Raw genomic sequence first — 20,717 nt, forward strand, 5'->3', positions numbered from 1 at the left:
TCGTGAGCCACAATTCATGGGACCGCGAGCCACATGTGGCTCCTGAGCAACAGGTTGGGGACCCCTGTTCTAGGGACTAATAGAAAATGTCTTGGAAGAGGACACAAGCAGGCCACAGGGTGGAGTCCTGGATCTTCTCCTAACTCAGCATCTCGTGAACAGGTACCACAAGGCGGCTTCTAAAGCAGACAAATTTCAAAACCAGTTGTGACTCTGAATAGTATCAAGGAATTACTGTAATGGTTTGCTGCTCATGTGTCAGTCCATCTTTGTTGGAAACTGATATCCTAGCTTTCAATTGCAGCTATACGATAGACATTGTAGGCTGTAAAAATGGTCAGTACACTATTTGATTTTAAATGACAGGATCGGGGTACAGTACAGTAGCTGCTCAATAATCAGAAATCTAGGAGTTGGGTATATACACAATAAATGCAGATTATAGGGAGAACACATTTTTTTGCAATATTTTTTCTTGATAATCATAATGTCCGAAAAATACAATAGTTGGCAGCTGGATCTAAAGATGTGGAGTGATGTTTCAAATTCTAAATACAAAAATCTAGTCTTGAACTTTTTGAAACTTACTAATGCTGTCAAGTTCTTCCTGAGTCTTGGTTTCGAGGAGCTGAACAAGGTCAGTATTACTATTAGGAAGTACAGTGAGGTCAGAGCATGAGGCCCGCAGAGCAAGGACATAAAGGGCAACATTTCCTGAAGTGAAGGTTTGATCTACAAAGAGAAGAGAGTAAAAAATATCAGCAAAAGATAAAATAGACAATCTGCTTACAAATCAAAAAGTGTAAAATCAATGTGAATCCTAAAAAGGAAGAAAGTAAAAAAAGCTAACCATGCCTATTGCCCATATGTGTCTGCTCTCCGTATGTGTTAGTTAATATACCACTATACAGTTGTGGCCAAAAGTATTGACACCCCTGCAATTTTGTCAGATAATACTCAGTTTCTTCCTGAAAATTATTGCAAACACAAATTCTTTGTTATTATTATCTTCATTTAATTTGTCTTAAATGAAAAAACACAAAAAGAATTGTCCTAAAGCCAAATTGGATATAATTCCACACCAAACATAAAAAAGAGGGTGGACAAAAGTATTGGCACTGTTCGAAAAATCATGTGATGCTTCTCTAATTTGTGTAAGTAACAGCACCTGTAACTTACCTGTGGCACCTAACAGGTGTTGGCAATAACTAAATCACACTTACCAGTTGACATGGATTAAAGTTGACTCAACCTCTGTCCTGTGTCCTTGTGTGTACCACATTGAGCATGGAGAAAATGAAGAAGACCAAAGAACTGTCTGAGGACTTGAGAAACCAATTTGTGAGGAAGCATGAGCAATCTCAAGGCTACAAGTCCATCTCCAAAGACCTGAATGTTCCTGTGTCTACCGTGCGCAGTGTCATCAAGAAGTTTAAAGCCCATGGCACTGTGGCTAACCTCCCTAGATATGGACGGAAAAGAAAAATTGACAAGAGATTTCAACGCAAGATTGTGAGGATGTTGGATAAAGAACCTCTACTAACATCCAAACAAGTTCAAGCTGTCCTGCAGTCCGAGGGTACAACAGTGTCAATCCATACTATCCGTCGGCGTCTGAATGAAAAGGGACTGTATGGTAGGAGACCCAGGAAGACCCCACTTCTTACCCTGAGACATAAAAAAGCCAGGCTGGAGTTTGCCAAAACTTACCTGAAAAACCCTAAAACGTTTTGGAAGAATGTTCTCTGGTCAGATGAGACAAAAGCTTTTTGGGCAAAGGCATCAACATAGAGTTTACAGGAGAAAAAAAGAGGCATTCAAAGAAAAAAACACGGTCCCTACAGTCAAACATGGCGGAGGTTCCCTGATGTTTTGGGGTTGCTTTGCTGCCTCTAGCACTGGACTGCTTGACTGTATGCATGGCATTATGAAGTCTGAAGACTACCAACAAATTTTTCAGCATAATGTAGGGCCCAGTGTGAGAAAGCTGGGTCTCCCTCAGAGGTCATGGGTCTTCCAGCAGGGCAATGACCCAAAACACACTTCAAAAAGCACTAGAAAATGGTTTGAGAGAAAGCACTGGAGACTTCTAAGGTGGCCAGCAATGAGTCCAGACCTGAATCCCATAGAACACCTGTGGAGAGATCTAAAAATGGCAGTTTGGAGAAGGCACCCTTCAAATATCAGGGACCTGGAGCAGTTTGCCAAAGAAGAATGGTCTAAAATTGCAGCAGAGCATTGTAAGAAACTCATTGATGGTTACCGGAAGCGGTTGGTCGCAGTTATTTTGGCTAAAGGTTGTGCAACCAAGTATTAGGCTGAGGGTGCCAATACTTTTGTCTGGACCATTTTTGGAGTTTTGTGTGAAATGATCAATGTTTTGTTTTTTGCTTCATTCTCTTTGGTGTTTTTTAATTTAAGACAAATTAAATGAAGATGATAATACCAAAGAATTTGTGATTGCAATCATTTTCAGGAAGAAACTGAGTATTATCTGACAAAATTGCAGGGGTGTCAATACTTTTGTCCACAACTGTACCTATACCTATCACAATGCAAAAATATATTAAATGGCTGGTGTCAGGAAAACTTCACTTTTAGTCCTGAACTTGCATCTCTCTGGTGCCCCCCATCCTGCTGGCCAATAATGATTTTGCCAGTGGATAAGAAAAAGGGCGCAGCTGCTCGAATTTATGTCAAATATTGTGGCACGTGATGTGACGGGATGTACATATACCACCGGTTCTTTATAGGAACATATATATACCTCGATCCAGTCACCACCAAGTCCCAACACCACATAAATACAAAAACTAGGCTGCCACCACTGACCTCTCTTAGGTGGATCAGACACCCGTTTGGTAACATGAATTTGCGTGGAGTATTTGGCGGATCGCTCAGAGAGCAAGAAGAACAATGCTAGCAAATTTATAAGTTTACTCCAGAAAAAAACGGCAGTGTTTACAAAAGATACAAATGATATTACAAAAGAGACAAAATACAACAATGTACAAACAGTTATGAAATAAAAGGGATGAAAATACAAAATTTATTAAATCTCAGTCACAGGTATGACATGTCGATAAAGGGGAGGAGAGATCCCAAAGAAATGATCCAGTACCACAGCATGGTGTTTCAGCTGTCTCTCCTGACTCTAAATAATTGCCAAAGATAGACATTCCTGTTTTATGCTTCGGCCATAAAATTAGTAACTCCCACTTTGCTGACCACACATATGGGCTGTTTTCTAGGAGGTACACATAGTTAGGAAAGTTATCAATAACTCCTTTTCTTCATATCTTTGGCCTGGGAGCTCACAGGCCAACAATATTGGCATGATTATCCCCTGCGATGTTACCATTTTTTAGAGTCTGTGATTTGCTGGTAGGCAGAAATTAATTTCCCAGGTTTCTGATGGCCCTAAATGCCGCAAAACATTGCCAAGCGTAACCCCAAGTGACCAGATCCTGGAAATCTTATTTTCATGTTTCTGGGATTAATGTGTGTTATTGAATTTGACTTTGAGCATTATGCATAGACGAGAAAGGGATTTGTTGGAGGGAAAACACATTTAACTCTGCTAAAACTGGCGGGCAATAAACTCGCATTCCAAAATGACCATTTACTGGAAGGGAGGGGGAGGGGAAATTCGCAGGCTGCATGAAGGATTTTGGTCCTACAGAAACCAATGGTGGTAGAAGTAGGCCAGCTCTGGCTGTGTACCCCAAACAATGGAAAATAATTCATATCTTCCTGACAGCTGGGTACAAACTGTAACTCAGATAATATATGCATACATAGTTACCAACACTACACTTGGCAATTTGGACCCATTCCGCCCCAATAAATCATAGGATTTATTTCACCCCAATTCTGCTCAGAAACAGCCATTTATGAATGGGGTTCAGTAATAACCACTCTTTTCTGTCTAGGATGCACAAAATTGCTGGAATGTTTTTCGTTAATCAGGACAGTCTAATCAAAACTAGGACAGCTTGCACGTATATGTATGCAAAAAAATTATTTTATTGATAGATCCTTCCCAAGATATTTTCACAATGAATACATTAAGTTTTAGGTATCCTCAACAACTCACAAGCACAGAGGTGTTCTAATAAGGGTATCAATTTGGATCCATAGGGTAACGTTATTATTTTGAAGATTATTCTATTATATCTTGGTATCACAAATGCTACTGCGCAGGCACCTGCACCATTTTGATGAAGCCAATCTTTTTTCTCTAGCAAAATGGCGCCGCTGGCACCCGTGTAGTAGCATCTATCGGAGGCGCCATATTGATGAAGATAATTTTTTTTTCTCTCCACAACATTATATGACGAAATCATAAATTAATATATGCATATGGCCGGAGACACACTAGCGAGGAATACGGACGAGTGCTATGTGATAAAATATCGCATAGCACTCGGACCGCTGTTATGCTATGAGCCCACGCTAGCGTTTTTAAACGCTCAGGAAAAGGATCCCCTTCCCAGAAATTGCGCGTCTTTTTCCGCGCGTTTTTTGCGCGATTTTTGACGCGATTTCGACGCGTTTTTGACGCGTTTTTTGACACGCGATTTCTGGGATCATTGGGGATGGCTAAAAACGCTGAGCAATGCGGGAATTAATGAGCATGCTGCGTTTTTAGCCGCTAAGCGATTCCTGAGCGGTTAAAAACGCATGCATTGGCACAAAAAGCCAAAAACGCATGCTAATTAATTTGATGCATCTTTTAAGCGTTTCTGCAGCATCTGATCCGGCTCAAACGCTGCGGAAACGCTTAACAAAACGCATCGTGGGCACACAGCCGTAATCTACTGGACAGCTCCCATCACCGTTTATTTTTCTCAGGCCGTATTATACGTGTGAGTGAAATCGCAGCATGCTGCAATTTGCTGCGTATATTGGCTGAGACTCACCAATGTAATTCTATGGGTGCAAGAAAAAATCGTACACCACACGGACCATCCGTGTGACTTGCGAGAAATACGCATTGGTGTCCTTTGAAAAGCCGGAAATTCAAGTGCGGTGTACAGTATTCAGAGCAGCCTATCACGTTCACTAATCACTCATTTTATGTGCAAGTGTGAGTATGTAGCCCATTCACTATCTCTCTCCCCCACCTTCTCAAGATGTCTGGACCATCATTGTAAATACACCATTGTAAATACACACCTGTGCTTTGTATCTCCCCCACCTCATTGTAGATTGTAAGCTCTCACGAGCAGGGTCGTCTTATTTTACTTTAATTACTGTATTGTTAACGTTGTTACTTATAACTTGTGTTGTGAAACTGTTAAACTGTAAAGTGCTGCGGAATATGTTGGCGCTATATAAATAAAGATTATTATTATTATTACAGTAAAATCACACTGACAGGTTAGAACAGAATATATATATACTCATAGAATACATATATATATATATATATATAGAGAGAGAGAGAGAGAGATGTCAAGGACACACATATATATATATATATATATGTATTTATATTGCAGAGAGAGATAGATAGATAGAAGAATAGCCGGTAATTCATTTGTCGGCTTCTGTAAAATCACTGCAGGAGCCAATAGGAGAGATGCATTACATACAGTAAATCCTTATAGAATAGATACAGTGCCTTGCGAAAGTATTCATCCCCCTTGGAACTTTTCAACCTTTTCACACATATCATGCTTCAAACATAAAGATACCAAATGTAAATTTTTGGTGAAGAATCAACAACAAGTGGGGCACAACTGTGAAGTTGAACGAAATTTATTGGTTATTTTAAATTTTTGTGGAAATTCACAAACTGAATAGTGTTTTGGAATTTCCACAAAAATTTAAAAAGTTAGTAATGGAGAGGCATCAATAAGACGCCCCAATTACTAACCCCATAGTCAAATTCTAAAGAAAACACAGACACTCATTAAAAAATCCTTTAATTGAAATAAAGACACAAACTCCTTTATTATTCTTAATTAAACCATACTTACAATTACATTTTTCAACCTGGACGGTGCCAAGATGCGACCGTCCCGGCTGAAAAGCCACTGGTGATTGATGAGATGTTGCCAGTGCAGCCCCAGTGACTAGCACTGACGTCACTGAGTCTGCCCTCGCTCACAGCCTTACCTGCGCTGAATTCTGGAGCGTGGGAAAATGCTATTTCATTTTTCCACGCTCCAAACTTCAGTGCGGGTCAGGCTGTGAGGGAGCGCAGCATCAGTGACATCACCGCTATTCAATGAAGATGTTCTCGCAGCCGGGCTGAACTACTGTGACCTCAGGACTGTGGGAAAAAGCCAGTGATGAGGCCATGGCAGTTCATGCTCAGTGTCTTCATAGCAGAGCCCCTAGTTCATTTAACTGTGGAGCAAAAGGATAGAGCTCTCAGCAAGGTTCAACTCGGCACGTGTCTCTTTGAGCAGCTGCCGTCAACTGAATGGCTGCTTTGCTCGGCGTGCCAGCTGACACCCGGACGTCTGTGCTGCGATGCTCTGCCTGGCACACATTACCCTGCGCACCCGCCGATATCAGTAAGTCTCTCACGCAGCCGCCCCGTCTCTGCACACTGTGGCCTAACGTACCACTCACTGCGGCTGCGATCCGCACCTGCTCAGCGTTCTAGCATTCTGGCGAGAAGACCCTCTCCATTTCTGCGCAGCCCCTTTTAGCTTACTGTTCCTGGCCACGCTCCATTCACCCAGGTTACCGGCTCACTCCAGCTGCAATTGTATTCCCTCCTGAAACAGGAGGTGCGGTCCCAGCAGTTCTGGACCCAGTACTTCAGCAGCCCAATCCTCTCTTCTACACATGTCTCTTTCCCTGTTTATAAAAGTTGGTATGATCCCGTCTACTCTGCCAATTTGTTTTTTTGTTAGGGAAGATGGTGGGAAGAGAGAGGGTAAGCCCAATTTAAAACTTTTGGTATGGTACCCCATGAATTTTATGTATGCTCCTGCTTTAAGTATGCATTTTAGTGTCACAGCAAAAGAAAACACATAGTAATGCTAACTGCAGTAATACTGTAGAGGACACTGTAACTATGGAACTTTAGCCATCAGTAGCATGCACACATTGCAGTCAAACATGATATAATTGTGGAATTTTGCTGCCTTGGTGGCAAATACACTCTGAATATTGAAACTATTCACATCACAGATTAATCTCATTCATGTCTATAGATGCACACTTCAGAGGTGTCCACTTTCCCACCTTAATTTGTTTTTGAAATAGAAACCATGGCTCTCATGGTTCATGAGAATCATGACAATCCTAAGATGACTAGGGTCAATGTTAACCAAATACAAATTTAACCATAACAAATCCTTTCCCCTTACTCCCGAATCTGCTAAGACCCTGGAACAGTTTGCCACACTGTCAGGATTGAGAAGTAAGTCAGAAGTCTTGTTTAGCCTTTTTTAGCAGTACTCCCAGGGCCGACATCAGGGCATTACTGCCCTGACTGGCGTATGGGGCCCGGTGGGCAGAGGGGGCCCGCATCGGGCCCGGTCTCCTCTGCTCACCGGGCCCCTACCGGCAGGTAAACCAGGCCCTTAGCGCGGTGCTGCGGCAGCTAAACGCTATTGACATGCGGGCCCGTCACTGTCAGTCGCCGGCAAGTGCGCGTTCAGCTGCGTGGAGGGACGGAGCCTCGCTGCTGGAGCGCAGCCAGGTAAGAACTTGTTTTTTTTTTTGTTTTTATTTTTGACAGCGGTGATCCGGGGTCCCAGAGCACACTGTGAGATGGGGGCAGAATGCTGGACACTGGGGCAGAATGCTGGACACTGGGGCAGAATGCAGCCATGGGGGTAGAATTTTGGACACTAGGGCAGAATGCAAGACATGGGGGCAGAATGCTGAACACTGGGGCAGAATGCAGACATGGGGGCAGAATGCTGGACACTGAGTCAGAATGCTAGACACTGTGGCAGAATGCTGGACGCTGGGGCAGAATGCTGGACGCTGGGGAAGAATGCTGGACACGGGGGAAGAATGCTGGACACGGGGGAAGAATGCTGAAAAATGGGGCAGAATGCTGGACCCTGGGGCACAATGCAGGACATGGGGGCAGAATATGACAGTGAGACACAGGAGGGGGCAGAATGTGACAGTAAGACACAGGAGGGGCAGAATGTGAGACATGGGGCAGAATGCGAGACACGGGGCATGATTGGAGACACGGGGCAGAATGGAGATACGGGGCATGATTGCAGACAGATGGAGCAGGGTTGGAGACAGATCGCACAGGATCATGGGGCAGGATGGATACGATGGAGATAGATGGGGCAGGATGGGGAGATCATATGGGGCAGAATGGATACTCATGAGGGTGGAATAGGAGAACATATGGCTGAAGCCAGGAATGAGACACACGGGGGTCAGGATGGGGGATATTATTACCATAGGGGCTAATTAAGGGATATTATTACTGCAGTGATGTATTTAATTTTTTGAGTATACTGTTTTAAATGGGGGAAGGTCCTGTTTCTGTGTAGAGTGACACTATGTTGCCTTTTTTTCTTCATGTGGTGTAATGTAGAAGTTGGAAAAAATTACGTAATGTGTTCTGCAAGCGGAGCTCTAGATAACTGTGTTATTTCCTGCAGAGACGAGTCCTAGCTGGAAGACATGATGGCAATCTGCGCTGGATGAAAGATGAAAAGCAAAGATGAAGGACTTCACCTAGAGACATCACTGGTGAGTTAGTGTATTACCTATACACTGACACTATACACTGTATACTATATACAGGGGTCCTGTGCAGGGGCGGACACTGACCATTTTGGGCCCCTGTGCAGGAAATGTGGCTGGGCCCCCCTCCCTGCCTGGCATGCTGCTTATGATGCAGGCAGTCTGGCCATGGGACCCTCAAAGCCTCGGCCTCTGAGCGAGAAGCCAGATTGCCCTCATTTTCACCACCCTGTAAGCAGAGGCATACCTAGATATCACAGAGCCCCATAGCAAAAGTTATAATTGGATATACACACTTGTGGGCAAAAGTATTGACACCCCTGCAATTCTCTCAGATAATACTCAGTTTCTTCCTGATAATGATTGCAAACACAAATTCTTTGGTATTATTATCTTCATTTAATTTGTCTTAAATTAAAAAAACACAAAAGAGAATGAAGCAAAAAGCAAAACATTGATCATTTCACACAAAACTCCAAAAATGGGCCAGACAAAAGTATTGGCACCCTCAGCCTAATACTTGGTTGCACAACCTTTAGCCAAAATAACTGCGACCAACCGCTTCCGGTAACCATCAATGAGTTTCTTACAATGCTCTGCTGGAATTTTAGACCATTCTTCTTTGGCAAACTGCTCCAGGTCCCTGATATTTGAAGGGTGCCTTCTCCAAACTGCCATTTTTAGATCTCTCCACAGGTGTTCTATGGGATTCAGGTCTGGACTCATTGCTGGCCACCTTAGAAGTCTCCAGTGCTTTCTCTCAAACCATTTTCTAGTGCTTTTTGAAGTGTGTTTTGGGTCATTGTCCTGCTGGAAGACCCATGACGTCTGAGGGAGACCCAGCTTTCTTACACTGGGTCCTACATTATGCTGCAAAATTTGTTGGTAGTCTTCAGACTTCATAATGCCATGCACACGGTCAAGCAGTCCAGTGCCAGAGGCAGCAAAGCAACCCCAAAACATCAGGGAACCTCCGCCATGTTTGACTGTAGGGACCATGTTCTTTTCTTTGAATGCCTCTTTTTTTCTCCTGTAAACTCTATGTTGATGCCTTTGCCCAAAAAGCTCTACTTTTGTCTCATCTGACCAGAGAACATTCTTCCAAAACATTTTAGGCTTTTTCAGGTAAGTTTTGGCTAACTCCAGACTGGCTTTTTTATGTCTCGGGGTAAGAAGTGGGGTCTTCCTGGGTCTCCTACCATACAGTCCCTTTTCATTCGGACGCCGACGGATAGTACGGGTTGACACTGTTGTACTCTCGGACTGCAGGGCAGCTTGAACTTGTTTGGATGTTAGTCGAGGTTCTTTATCCAACATCCGCACAATCTTGCTTTGAAATCTCTTGTCAATTTTTCTTTTCTGTCCACATCTAGGGAGGTTAGCCACAGTGCCATGGTCTTTAAAATTCTTGATGACACTGTGCACGGTAGACACAGGAACATTCAGGTCTTTGGAGATGGACTTGTAGCCTTGAGATTGCTCATGCTTCCTCACAAGTTGGTTTCTCAAGTCCTCAGGCAGTTCTTTGGTCTTCTTTCTTTTCTCCATGCTCAATGTGGTACACACAAGGACACAGTACAGAGGTTGAGTCAACTTTAATCCATGTCAACTGGCTGCAAGTGTGATTTAGTTATTGCCAACACCTGTTAGGTGCCACAGGTAAGTTACAGGTGCTGTTAATTACACAAATTAGAGAAGCATCACATGATTTTTCGAACAGTGACAATACTTTTGTCCACCCTCTTTTTTATGTTTGGTGTGGAATTATATCCAATTTGGCTTTAGGACAATTCTTTTTGAGTTTTTTCATTTAAGACAAATAAAATGAAGATAATAATACCAAAGAATACCAAAGAATTTGTGTTTGCAATCATTTTCAGGAAGAAACTGAGTATTATCTGACAGAATTGCAGGGGTGTCAATGCTTTTGGCCACAACTGTATTATATATATATATATATATATATATATATATATATATATATATATGTATGTATGTATGTATGTATATATATACATATACACTGTTAAGATTCGGTTCTGCTGGTTCCAGAGTAGCCACACTTGCAGTCAGGTGACAACTAGTCTCACATATGTACTGTAAGTGAGTAGAACATTGTAAGACGCAGCTGACACGCTAGTTGGCACATGACAGCAAGTGTGCAAAGCGCGTTCTCATGGTTATGTGATAACTGCTGTACAACCATGTATATATTATATCACAAGTCTGGTTTCTAAATATATAGAATAGAGTAACAGAATGCACTATTCCATACAACGGTATCCTGTAAATGACATACTACAGGAAGAGCCCCTACACAGCTTTCCCTACATAATGTACAATATGTGCCCCCACATTGCATCCATATATTCAGTATGAGCCCCTATATATCCTCCTATAGACAGTATAAGCCCCACACATATACAGTATGAGCCATCACATAGCCCCCTGTTATGAACGAGTCGCCGAGGAGGAAACAAAAAACACCACAAGCTAAGTCTCAGAAAACCAAGAGGTTGCTAACTATGCAGACTGCAGACCCCTGATCCTAAACACCCAACTAGCAGCAGTCGTGGAGCGTTCCTACAGTGGTCCTAGACGCCTCGTCACAACCGAAGAGCTAAATAAGCCTAAAGCAGGAAAAGAGGAAAACTAACTGCCCCAGAGCAGACCCCAAAGGAAAGACAGCTCCCCACATGTATTGACGGTGAAACAAGATGAAAACACAAACAAAGGCAGGAAAATAGGCTGAGCAAACGATGGGGCCAAACTAACTAGAAAGGACAGGAAAGGAAAGACACTGTCTGCAATCTGACCAAAACCCTACCAAAATGTCCAACACAACTGATAGCAAAATTAACCCTGGAGTCACTAGACTTCTCCCACTATATCAGCACTCTGAAATATTCTGAGACACAGCAAAAAGAGGCCAATCTAATAAGGGACAAAAAAAAAAGGCAAATTGGCAAATACAGATAAATAAGAGTGGAAATTCAGCACAGTCCAGCCGGGCTGGCAGACCACACAAAAAACTGAATTGACCAACAAGAGCCAGTGTGAACATTAGCAAAAACAAACTTAACTTAAGAAGACTGGAACAGAGCTGAGTCCAAGACCTAAGAGGCAGACTGAATCACCAGCACCAGGATAGGGCATCGGCTGTCATATATCCAGTTTGATACTCCAGATATCCAATCGTTATCTTCCTCACCAGGTGGCAGATCACAACCAATTAAACCAACCTCACTACCTCCAGTCACCACCAGAGGGAGAAAGGAAGGAGAACTCTCAACTGGTGGAGCAGAAAATGAGCTCATAACAGCCCCCTATATACAGTATGAGCATCACATAGCTCCCTATACACAATGAGCAATCACATAGCTCCCTATATACAGTATGAGCCATCACATAGCCCTCTAAATACAGAAGATCCTGAAGACGCAGATAGCGATGAAATCTCGATGCAGGTTGGGTGTATGGTGTGGCCTGTGGACCAATGTTTTTAGTCCTTTGTCTACCTCGATCTGATTGCTGCAATTTGCCCAGGTCTGTAATATTTGAGCCATATACTAACCTGTGTACTGGGTGTTATGTACCGTACTTTAAAATGTGTGCATATTGTATATACAGTGTTATATGCCCTGAAAGAGCACTCCTGGACCAGGCTGCAGGACCTTCCACATTATAATCTGATATATCTGATTTATCTGATATATAATGAGTCCTGGAGCCGAGCTCAGGGTCACACACTGCAGGGTGACTATTTTGGTGCTTGCAGTCTCTATCTGAGGATCACTGACTAGTGTTGAGCATTCCGATACCGCAAGTATCGGGTATCGACCGATATTCACTGTATCGGAATTCCGATACTGAGTTCCGATACTTTTATCATACCGAATACCGGAATTGGAAGTTCCCATAATGCTATGAGCCAGTTTGATTTGATTCAGCCAATGACAATCCTCAGAAGTGTGGGCACATCCTGTTAGGCATGTAGGCATGTTAACTAATGGCATGGCTGTGATTGGCTGCTGAAATGATGTCATGATGCACTATAAAAGCCGCCGCAACCGCCATTTCTGGTTCACTCTGCTGTGAATTCAGTTAGGGACAGGCTGCTGTTCAAGACTCTGAGGGACAGTTAGAGAGCGATTTTACAAATCACATTGTGCTTTACCCAGGCTACATTCTCAATAAGTGTAGCTTTCTTTTGCCTTGCAGCAGTGTTCACAGCTGTCTGCAAGGTCTGTGTGAGTGCAGCTCATGCTGAGTAGTGTGTCCTGTAGCCACGTCTGGTTGTAGGACGCTCAGCATGTCACTGCCTCATACATATTTTTCATTTTTTGCTGCTCATTTTTCATTCTCCTATTAGTGTGCACTGTGCATCCATCCGTATCCATATACGTTGGTTGCAAACACTATAGGAGTAGACAGCGGAGCCTCTCTGCAGCCTTTCAGTGCTAGTGCCCAGTTTGCTGTACTGTTCACGGCTGACTGAGAGGTCTCTGACTGTGTGTGAGTGCAGCTCATGCTGAGTAGTGTGTCCTTCAGCTACGTCTGGTTGTAGGCCGCTCAGCGTGCGTCACTGCCTCACACATATTTTTCTTTTATTGCAGCTCATTTTTTATTCTCCTATTAGTGTGCATCCATCCGTATCCATCTACATTGGTTGGCTGCAAACACTATAAAGGAGTAGATAGAGGAGCCTTTTTTCTGGCTTGTGCCCTTCATCTGCAGCCAGATTAGTATTACCCTATTTTTTGGAGTCTCATCTTTTGCATTGTAGGTTACCTTCCTGCATTGTAATAGCTCCAAAAAGTTAGTGATACTATCTCTTTCAAATCTTTGGTCACATCCTTTCATTTTTTTTAAAAAAACAAAAACAAAATAAAGTTCACCAAACACTCCATTTCACAGTTGTATAGGCCACATTAGCTCCTATTAAAGTGTAGTCCACACACACACTTCATAAAATTAGTTTCTTATACCTGTTACCAGCTGTTCAGGAATAAGCACACTAAGCCCCCCCTTTGTACCTTTCTGCCTATCTTTATCAGTCTACCAGGATGAAGAAGGCAGGGAGTAAGGCACGTGGGCGTGGAGTTTCAGCAAGGAGAGGACGTGGGGATTCTGCAGGGAGAGGACGTGGGGATTCTGTGCCTGCTGCTGGCACCAGTGAGTCAGCATCCCCCAGTTTTACCAGGCAACAGTCCTTTAGCTTTGTAGGACCTCGCCGTACCCCACTGCTGCGGGACGAACAAATTGAAGCCGTTGTCGGATGGATGGCAGCTAACGCATTGACTTCAATGACTTCAACGTCCTCTCAGGGCAAGAGAACTGAAGAGCAACCATCCGTTTCTTCACCACCTGCCAAAGTGGCCAGGCAGTCAGAGAGCCGTGGACAGGAGCCATCACAGTCTCTACTTCTGTTCTCTGAATCTGTTGGCTTGGAAAGAGGGGCCAGCCAAGCAGCATTCAAGAATATGAAGAAGAGGGAGTATGCAGTGATGTGCAACTTCTTTGTCCCTCTGAATCTGAAGAGGCGGGTGGGCCAGTGCCTATGGTCAATACACTTCAGTACGCATCAGATGATGACGAGACTCAGGTGCCACTTTCTGGTGCGTACGGTGCTGGAGAGACAACCCAGGAGAAGCACATGTTTGAAGAGGGGAGTGTAGATGATGAGGTCCTTGACCCATCATGGCGTGAGGAACAGGAAGGTGGTGGGAGCAGCTCTGAGGAAGAGATTCCCCGAACGGCCAAAACAGGAGGGAGAGGGAGGGGGCAGACTTGGTTGCCTGTAGCCTCCACTTTGGCACCCGTTAGGAGCATTCCTCTTTCAAAAGCCCAAACGGGCGCTCCCAAGACTTCCAGTGCGTGGTCCTTTTTTGACACAGTTGCAGATGACATTTGCTTTGTCAAATGCAAGCTGTGTCATCAGAAAGTTAAAAGAGAGAAAAATATCAGCAACCTCAATACCACAAATATGTGGAAACATGTGCGGACCAAGCACGAGGTGGTTACACAGACACACTGAAGACGTAGGCCAACGTACAGCACCACCTACCACCTCTTCAGCTCATGTTGGGGCCTCTTCCTCCAGCTCACACACACCTGGTTCGGCTTCCTCACAGGATCGCCAAGGAAGAACCTCTGGCACTGTTGTCCGGAGACCCAGTGACATTCCACCCACAGCACCACGTTCCCAGTCATCCTCACACTCCCAGGCCACTCTACAGCCATCGGTAGCACAGGCCTGGGATAAAAGGCGGCCATACTCGGCAAACCATCCCCGAGCACAGGCTCTGAATGCTGGCATTGCCAAACTACAGGCCCTTGAAATGCTCTCATTCAGGCTGGTGGAGACTGACACCTTCCGGAACTTCATGGCATTGGCAGTCCCACAATACACCGTGCCCAGTCGCTTTTATTTCAGCAGGCAAGCCGTCCCTGCCCTGCAAAAACATGTGGAGGGAAAAATAAAACATGCGCTACTAAACGCCGTCAGTAGCAAGGTCCACCTGACCACCGATGCGTGGACCAGTAACCATGGACAGGGACGATACCTTTCCCTCACTGCCCCTTGGGTCAATGTTGTGGAGCCGGGTATAGATCTGGAGAGTGGCGCTGTATGTGTTCTGCCAACTCCACGGATTGCAGGAATCCAGTCTCTACACACTGACTCCTCCTCCTACTCAAGTTCCTCAGAAACAGCGCTGCAGGAGCCTGTTATGACCGATATTAGCACAGCCGTGGCCAAACGTCAACAGGCTGTACTCAAATTAATTTCTTTGGGGAATTGAAGCCACACAGTGCAGGAGCTCTGGAATGCCATCAAGCAGGAGAGCGACGTGTGGTTTGTGCCAGCGAATCTCCAGCCGTGCTTGGTAGTGTGTGACAATGGCCGAAATCTGGTGGCAGCTCTTGGCCTAGGCAATCTCACTCACATGCCATGTCTGGCACATGTGCTGAACTTGGTCGTGCAGAGCTTTCTGAGGGACTATCCGGATCTTGATACACTGCTGCACAAGGTACGCATAGAGTGCGCTCACTTGCGGCGTTCCAGCACGGCAAGATCGCGCCTTGCTGCTCTGCAGCGCCGATTACGCCTTCCAGAACATTGCATCATATGAGACCTACCCACCAGGTGGATTTCAACGTTATATATGTTGGAGTGGTTGTGTGAGCAGCAGGCAGCAGTCATGGAGTACCAGCTGCATCAGGCGCAAACAAGTCGCACTGTGCACCGGTCACACTTCAGCACCACTGAGAGGGCCTCTATGAAGGACATCTGCATCGTTTTGGTGCCTTCGATGATTCCACGCAGATGGCGAGTGCAGATGATACACTATTCAGCATGACTGTCCCCCTTATCTGCCTGCTCCAAAAAACACTGCAAGCACTAAGGGAGGAGGTTTTGGAAGAGGTGGAGGATGAGGAGTCCCAAATGCCATCTGACTCTGGACAGTCTGCGCTACGTGGTTCCTCACAAAGGCCTAGGCAGGGGACACTTTGTGAGGAGGATGAGGAGGAGTCGATGGAGGAGGAAGACATCTCTCCAGGGGAGGTACACAATGCTCTAGTCAGTATGTACAGCGAGGGCGGGGTGATGCAGAACAGGCAGAGATGACGACTCAAGCAGGGGACAGCGTTTCTTTGGCAGTTGGGAGTCTGCAGCACATGGTTGATTTCATGCTGCAGTGCCTGAGAAACGACCGCCGCATCGCCCACATTCTCAACACGACTGATTATTGGGTGTACACCCTCCTAGATCATCGCTACCAGGACAACTTACAAAGCCTCATACCACCGTTGAACCGGGAGCGTAAACTGCGGGAGTACCAAGACACACTGGTGTAGTCCATCATGTTCTCCATTCCAACCGACAGCAGTGCTGCTAGTGCTTTACAAAGCAGCTCTGTGCGTCGAGGCAGTGGAGGAAGCTCGGCACAAAGAGGGAGCAGAGGCAGCGCCTCAGCGCAAGGCAAGACCACTATGGCCCAAATGTGGCAAAGTTTTGTGTGTCCGCCACAAATGTCTACACCATCACAGACGGCTCCAGTCAGCAGGAGGCAACGTTTCCGTCAGATGGTGACAGACTACATGTCTTGCCCTGTCAGTGTACTCCCAGATGGCTCTTCCCCCTTCAAGTTTTGGGTCTCAAAGCTGGATACATGGCCAGAGCTTAGCCAGTATGCATTGGAGGTGCTGGCTTGCCCTGCTGCCAGTGTATTATCGGAACGCGTCTTTAGTGCCGCAGGTGGTGTACTAACAGACCGTCGCACGCGACTATCCTCTGATAACGTTGACCGGCTAACTTTTCTGAAAATGAACAAGGCCTGGATCTCACCAGAATTTGCCAGTCCTCTACCAGAATAAATAATTGGTTGGCAATAGTATCCAGGTCTCCTGTTGTGTTCATGTTTCTACCACCTGAACTGTAATCCCTGGGCTTCAACACAGCCAGTTGTCGCTCAGAAGTGACATCTGGACAGAGAAAAACACTAGCTCCTGTGTTAGTGGGGTTCAGTAACGCCATCTGCTCCCCTGCTATGTGGACAGCAAAGTCTCCTGCTCCCTCCACAATCTAACTACTACTGATTTTTAACCGTGCTCCACTTAGGCGTCTGGCTCCACTGTCTCTAGTATTTCCCCTGGCCTCCAACCCAGCCAGTTGCTGCTCTGAAGTGGCGTCTGCACAATCCACACTTGTTCCTGTGTTCCTGGGGCTCATTCACGTCAGTTGATCCCCTGATGTGTGTCCGACAATGTCTCCAGCTCTGTCCATATTCCCATTACTAGTTGTGGGAATGTGGACAGAGCAGGAGACCTTGCCGGACACACATCAGGGGATCAACTGACGTGACTGAGCCCCAGTAACTCAGGAACAAGTGTGGATTGTGCAGACGCCACTTCAGAGCAGTAACTGGCGGGGTTGGAGGCCAGGGGAAATACTAGAGACAGTGGAGCCAGAAGCCATAGTGGAGCACGGTTACAATCAGTAGTAGTCTACAACCTATATAAAACTTGCTGCAAGTTGGCCTCCGCCTGCTGCATGATTGATCCTGGGCTTCAACACAGCCAGTTGTCGCTCGGAAGTGCTGTCCGAACAGAGAAAAACACTAGCTCCTGTGTTAGTGGGGTTCAGTAACGTCTGCTGTTCCCCTGCTGTGTGGACGACAAAGTCTCCTGCTGCCTCCACATTCACAAGCCATCAGGCCTCAGCATGGTCCATGCTTGATCCTGGGCTCCAACAACGCCAGTTGGTGTTCAGAAGTGCCGTCTTCACAGAGAAAAACACACTAACTCCTGTGTTAGTGGGGTTCAGAAACGTCAGCTGTTCCCCTGGTGTGTGGACGACAAAGTCACCTGCTGCCTCCACATTCACAAACCATCAGGCCTCAGCCTGCTCCATGCTTGATCCTGGGCTCCAACAACGCCAGTTGGTGTTCAGAAGTGCCGTCTTCACAGAGAAAAACACACTAACTTCTGTGTTAGTGGGGTTCAGAAACGTCAGCTGTTCCCCTGGTGGGTGGACGACAAAGTCTCCTGCTGCCTCCACATTCACAAACCATCAGGCCTCAGCCTGCTTCATGCTTGATCCTGGGCTCCAACAACGCCAGTTGGTGTTCAGAAGTGCCGTCTTCACAGAGAAAAACACACTACCTTCTGTGTTAGTGGGGTTCAGTAACATCAGCTGTTCCCCTGCTGTGTGGACGACAAAGTCTCCTGCTGCCTCCAAACTCACACTACAATGCTTTTTCTCCTCGCTCCAAGTAGGCCTCTGCCTGCTCTGAGCATTGATCCTGGGCTACAAGACAACCAGTTGTAGCCTGGAAGTGCTGTCCGCACAGATATAAACACTCGCTCCTGTGTTAGTGGGATTCAGTAATGCCAGCTGTTCCCCTGCTGTGTGGATGGCAAAGTGTCCTGCTGTCTCCAAACTCACACAACAATGCTTTTTCTCCTCACTCCAAGTAGGCCTCAGCCTGCTCGGAGCATTGATCCTGGGCTACAAGACAGCCGGTTGTAGCCTGGAAGTGCCGTCCGCACAGATTGAAACACTCGCTCCTGTGTTAGTGGGGTTCAGTAACGCCAGCTGTTCCCCTGCTGTGTGGATGGCAAATTCTCCTGCTGCCTCCAAACTCACACTACAACGCTTTTTCTTCTCTCTCCAAGTAGGCCTCTGCCTGCTCTGAGCATTGATCCTGGGCTACAAGACAGCCAGTTGTAGCCTGGAAGTGCCGTCCGCACAGATATAAACACTCGCTCCTGTGTTAGTAGGGTTCAATAACGCCAGCTGTTCCCCTGCTGTGCGGATGGCAAATTCTCCTGCTGCCTCCAAACTCACACTACAACGCTTTTTCTCCTCGCTCCAAGTAGGCCTCAGCCTGCTCGGAGCATTGATCCTGGGCTACAATACAGCCAGTTGTAGCCTGGAAGTGCCGTCCGCACAGATTGAAACACTCGCTCCTGTGTTAGTGGGGTTCAGTAATGCCAGGTGCTCCCCTGTTGTGTGGACGGCAAAGTCTCCTGCTCCATCCACATTCAAACTACTACTGATTTTTAACCCAGCTCCACTTAGGCCTCTGGTTCCACTGTCTCTAGTATTTCCCCTGGCCTCCAACCCCGCCAGTGACAGCTCTGAAGTGGGGTCTGCACAATCCACACTTGTTCCTGTGTTAATTGGCCTCAATTACGTCAGTTGATCCCCTGATGTATGTCCGTCAAGGTCTCCTGCTCTGTCCACATTCCCATTACTAGTAGTGTGAATGAGGACAGAGCAGGAGACCTTGCCGGACACTCATCAGGGGATCAACTGATGGGACTGAGGCCAAGTAACACAGGAACAAGTGTGGATTGTGCTGACGCCACGTCAGAGCTGTCACTGGCGGGGTTGGAGGCCAGGGAAAATACTAGAGACAGTGGAGCCAGAGGCCTAAGTGGAGCACGGTTACAATCAGTAGTAGTCTACAACCTCTATAAACGTGCTGCAAGTTGGCCTCAGCCAACTCCATGCCTCATCCTGGGCTCCAACAATGCCAGCTGGTGTTCAGAAGTGCCGTCTTCACAGAGAAAAACACACTCGCTACTGTGTCTGTGGGGTTCAGTAATGCCAGCTGTTCCCCTGCTGTGTAGATGGCAAAGTCTCCTGCTGCCTCCACATGCCAACCCTATCAGGCCTCAGCCTGCTCCATGCCTCATCCTGGTCTCCAACAATGCCAATCGGTGTTCAGAAGTGCCATCTTCACAGAGAAACACACACTAGCTCCTGTGTTAGTGGGGTTCAGTAATGCCAGCTGTTCCCCTGCTGTGTAGATGGCAAAGTCTCCTGCTGCCTCCACATGCCAACCCTATCAGGCCTCAGCCTGCACCATGCCTCATCCTGGTCTCCAACAATGCCAGTTGGTGTTCAGAAGTTCCGTCTTCACAGAGAAACACACACTAGCTCCTGCGTTAGTGGGGTTCAGTAATGCCAGCTGTTCCCCTGCTGTGTAGATGGCAAAGTCTCCTGCTGCCTCCACTTGCCAACCCTATCAGCCCTCAGCATGCTCCATGCCTCATCCTGGTCTCCAACAATGCCAGTTGGTGTTCAGAAGTGCCCTCTTCACAGAGAAACACACACTAGCTCCTGTGTTAGTGGGGTTCAGTAATGCCGGCTGTTCCCATGCTGTGCGGATGGCAAAATCTCCTGCTGCCTCCAACATCACACATGTTATTTTCCACTTGCTCCAAGTAGGCCTCAGCCTGCTCGGAGCATTGATCCTGGGCTTCAACACAGCCAGTTGTAGCTTGGAAGTGCCGTCCGCACAGATAGAAACACTCGCTCCTGTGTCTGTGGGGTTCAGTAACGCCAGCTGTTCCCCTGCTGTTCGGATGGCAAAGTCTACTGCTGCCTCCAACATCACACTACTACTGACTTTTAACCGTGGTCCACTTAGGCCTCTGGCTGTACTGTCTCTAGTATTTCCCCTGGCCTCCAACCCCGCCAGTCGCTGCTCTGATGTGCCATCTGCACAATCCACACTTGT

General features: G+C 46.2%; 1 protein-coding gene across 1 annotated transcript in view; it reads right to left on the minus strand.

Moving 5' to 3' along the window:
* Positions 1-20,717, minus strand: part of LOC141069333 (cobalamin binding intrinsic factor-like) — a 166,768-nt gene that overhangs the window by 92,581 nt on the left and 53,470 nt on the right. The window contains exon 3 of the mRNA XM_073558809.1: positions 589-732. Within this exon, the coding sequence (XP_073414910.1) occupies positions 589-732 (144 nt within the window). The remainder of the gene's footprint in view (positions 1-588; positions 733-20,717) is intronic.

Source organism: Dendrobates tinctorius, unplaced genomic scaffold, assembly GCF_039654945.1.
Source record: "Dendrobates tinctorius isolate UK_male_01 unplaced genomic scaffold, ASM3965494v1 ptg000258l, whole genome shotgun sequence".
In the NCBI taxonomy this organism is placed as follows: domain Eukaryota; kingdom Metazoa; phylum Chordata; class Amphibia; order Anura; family Dendrobatidae; genus Dendrobates; species Dendrobates tinctorius.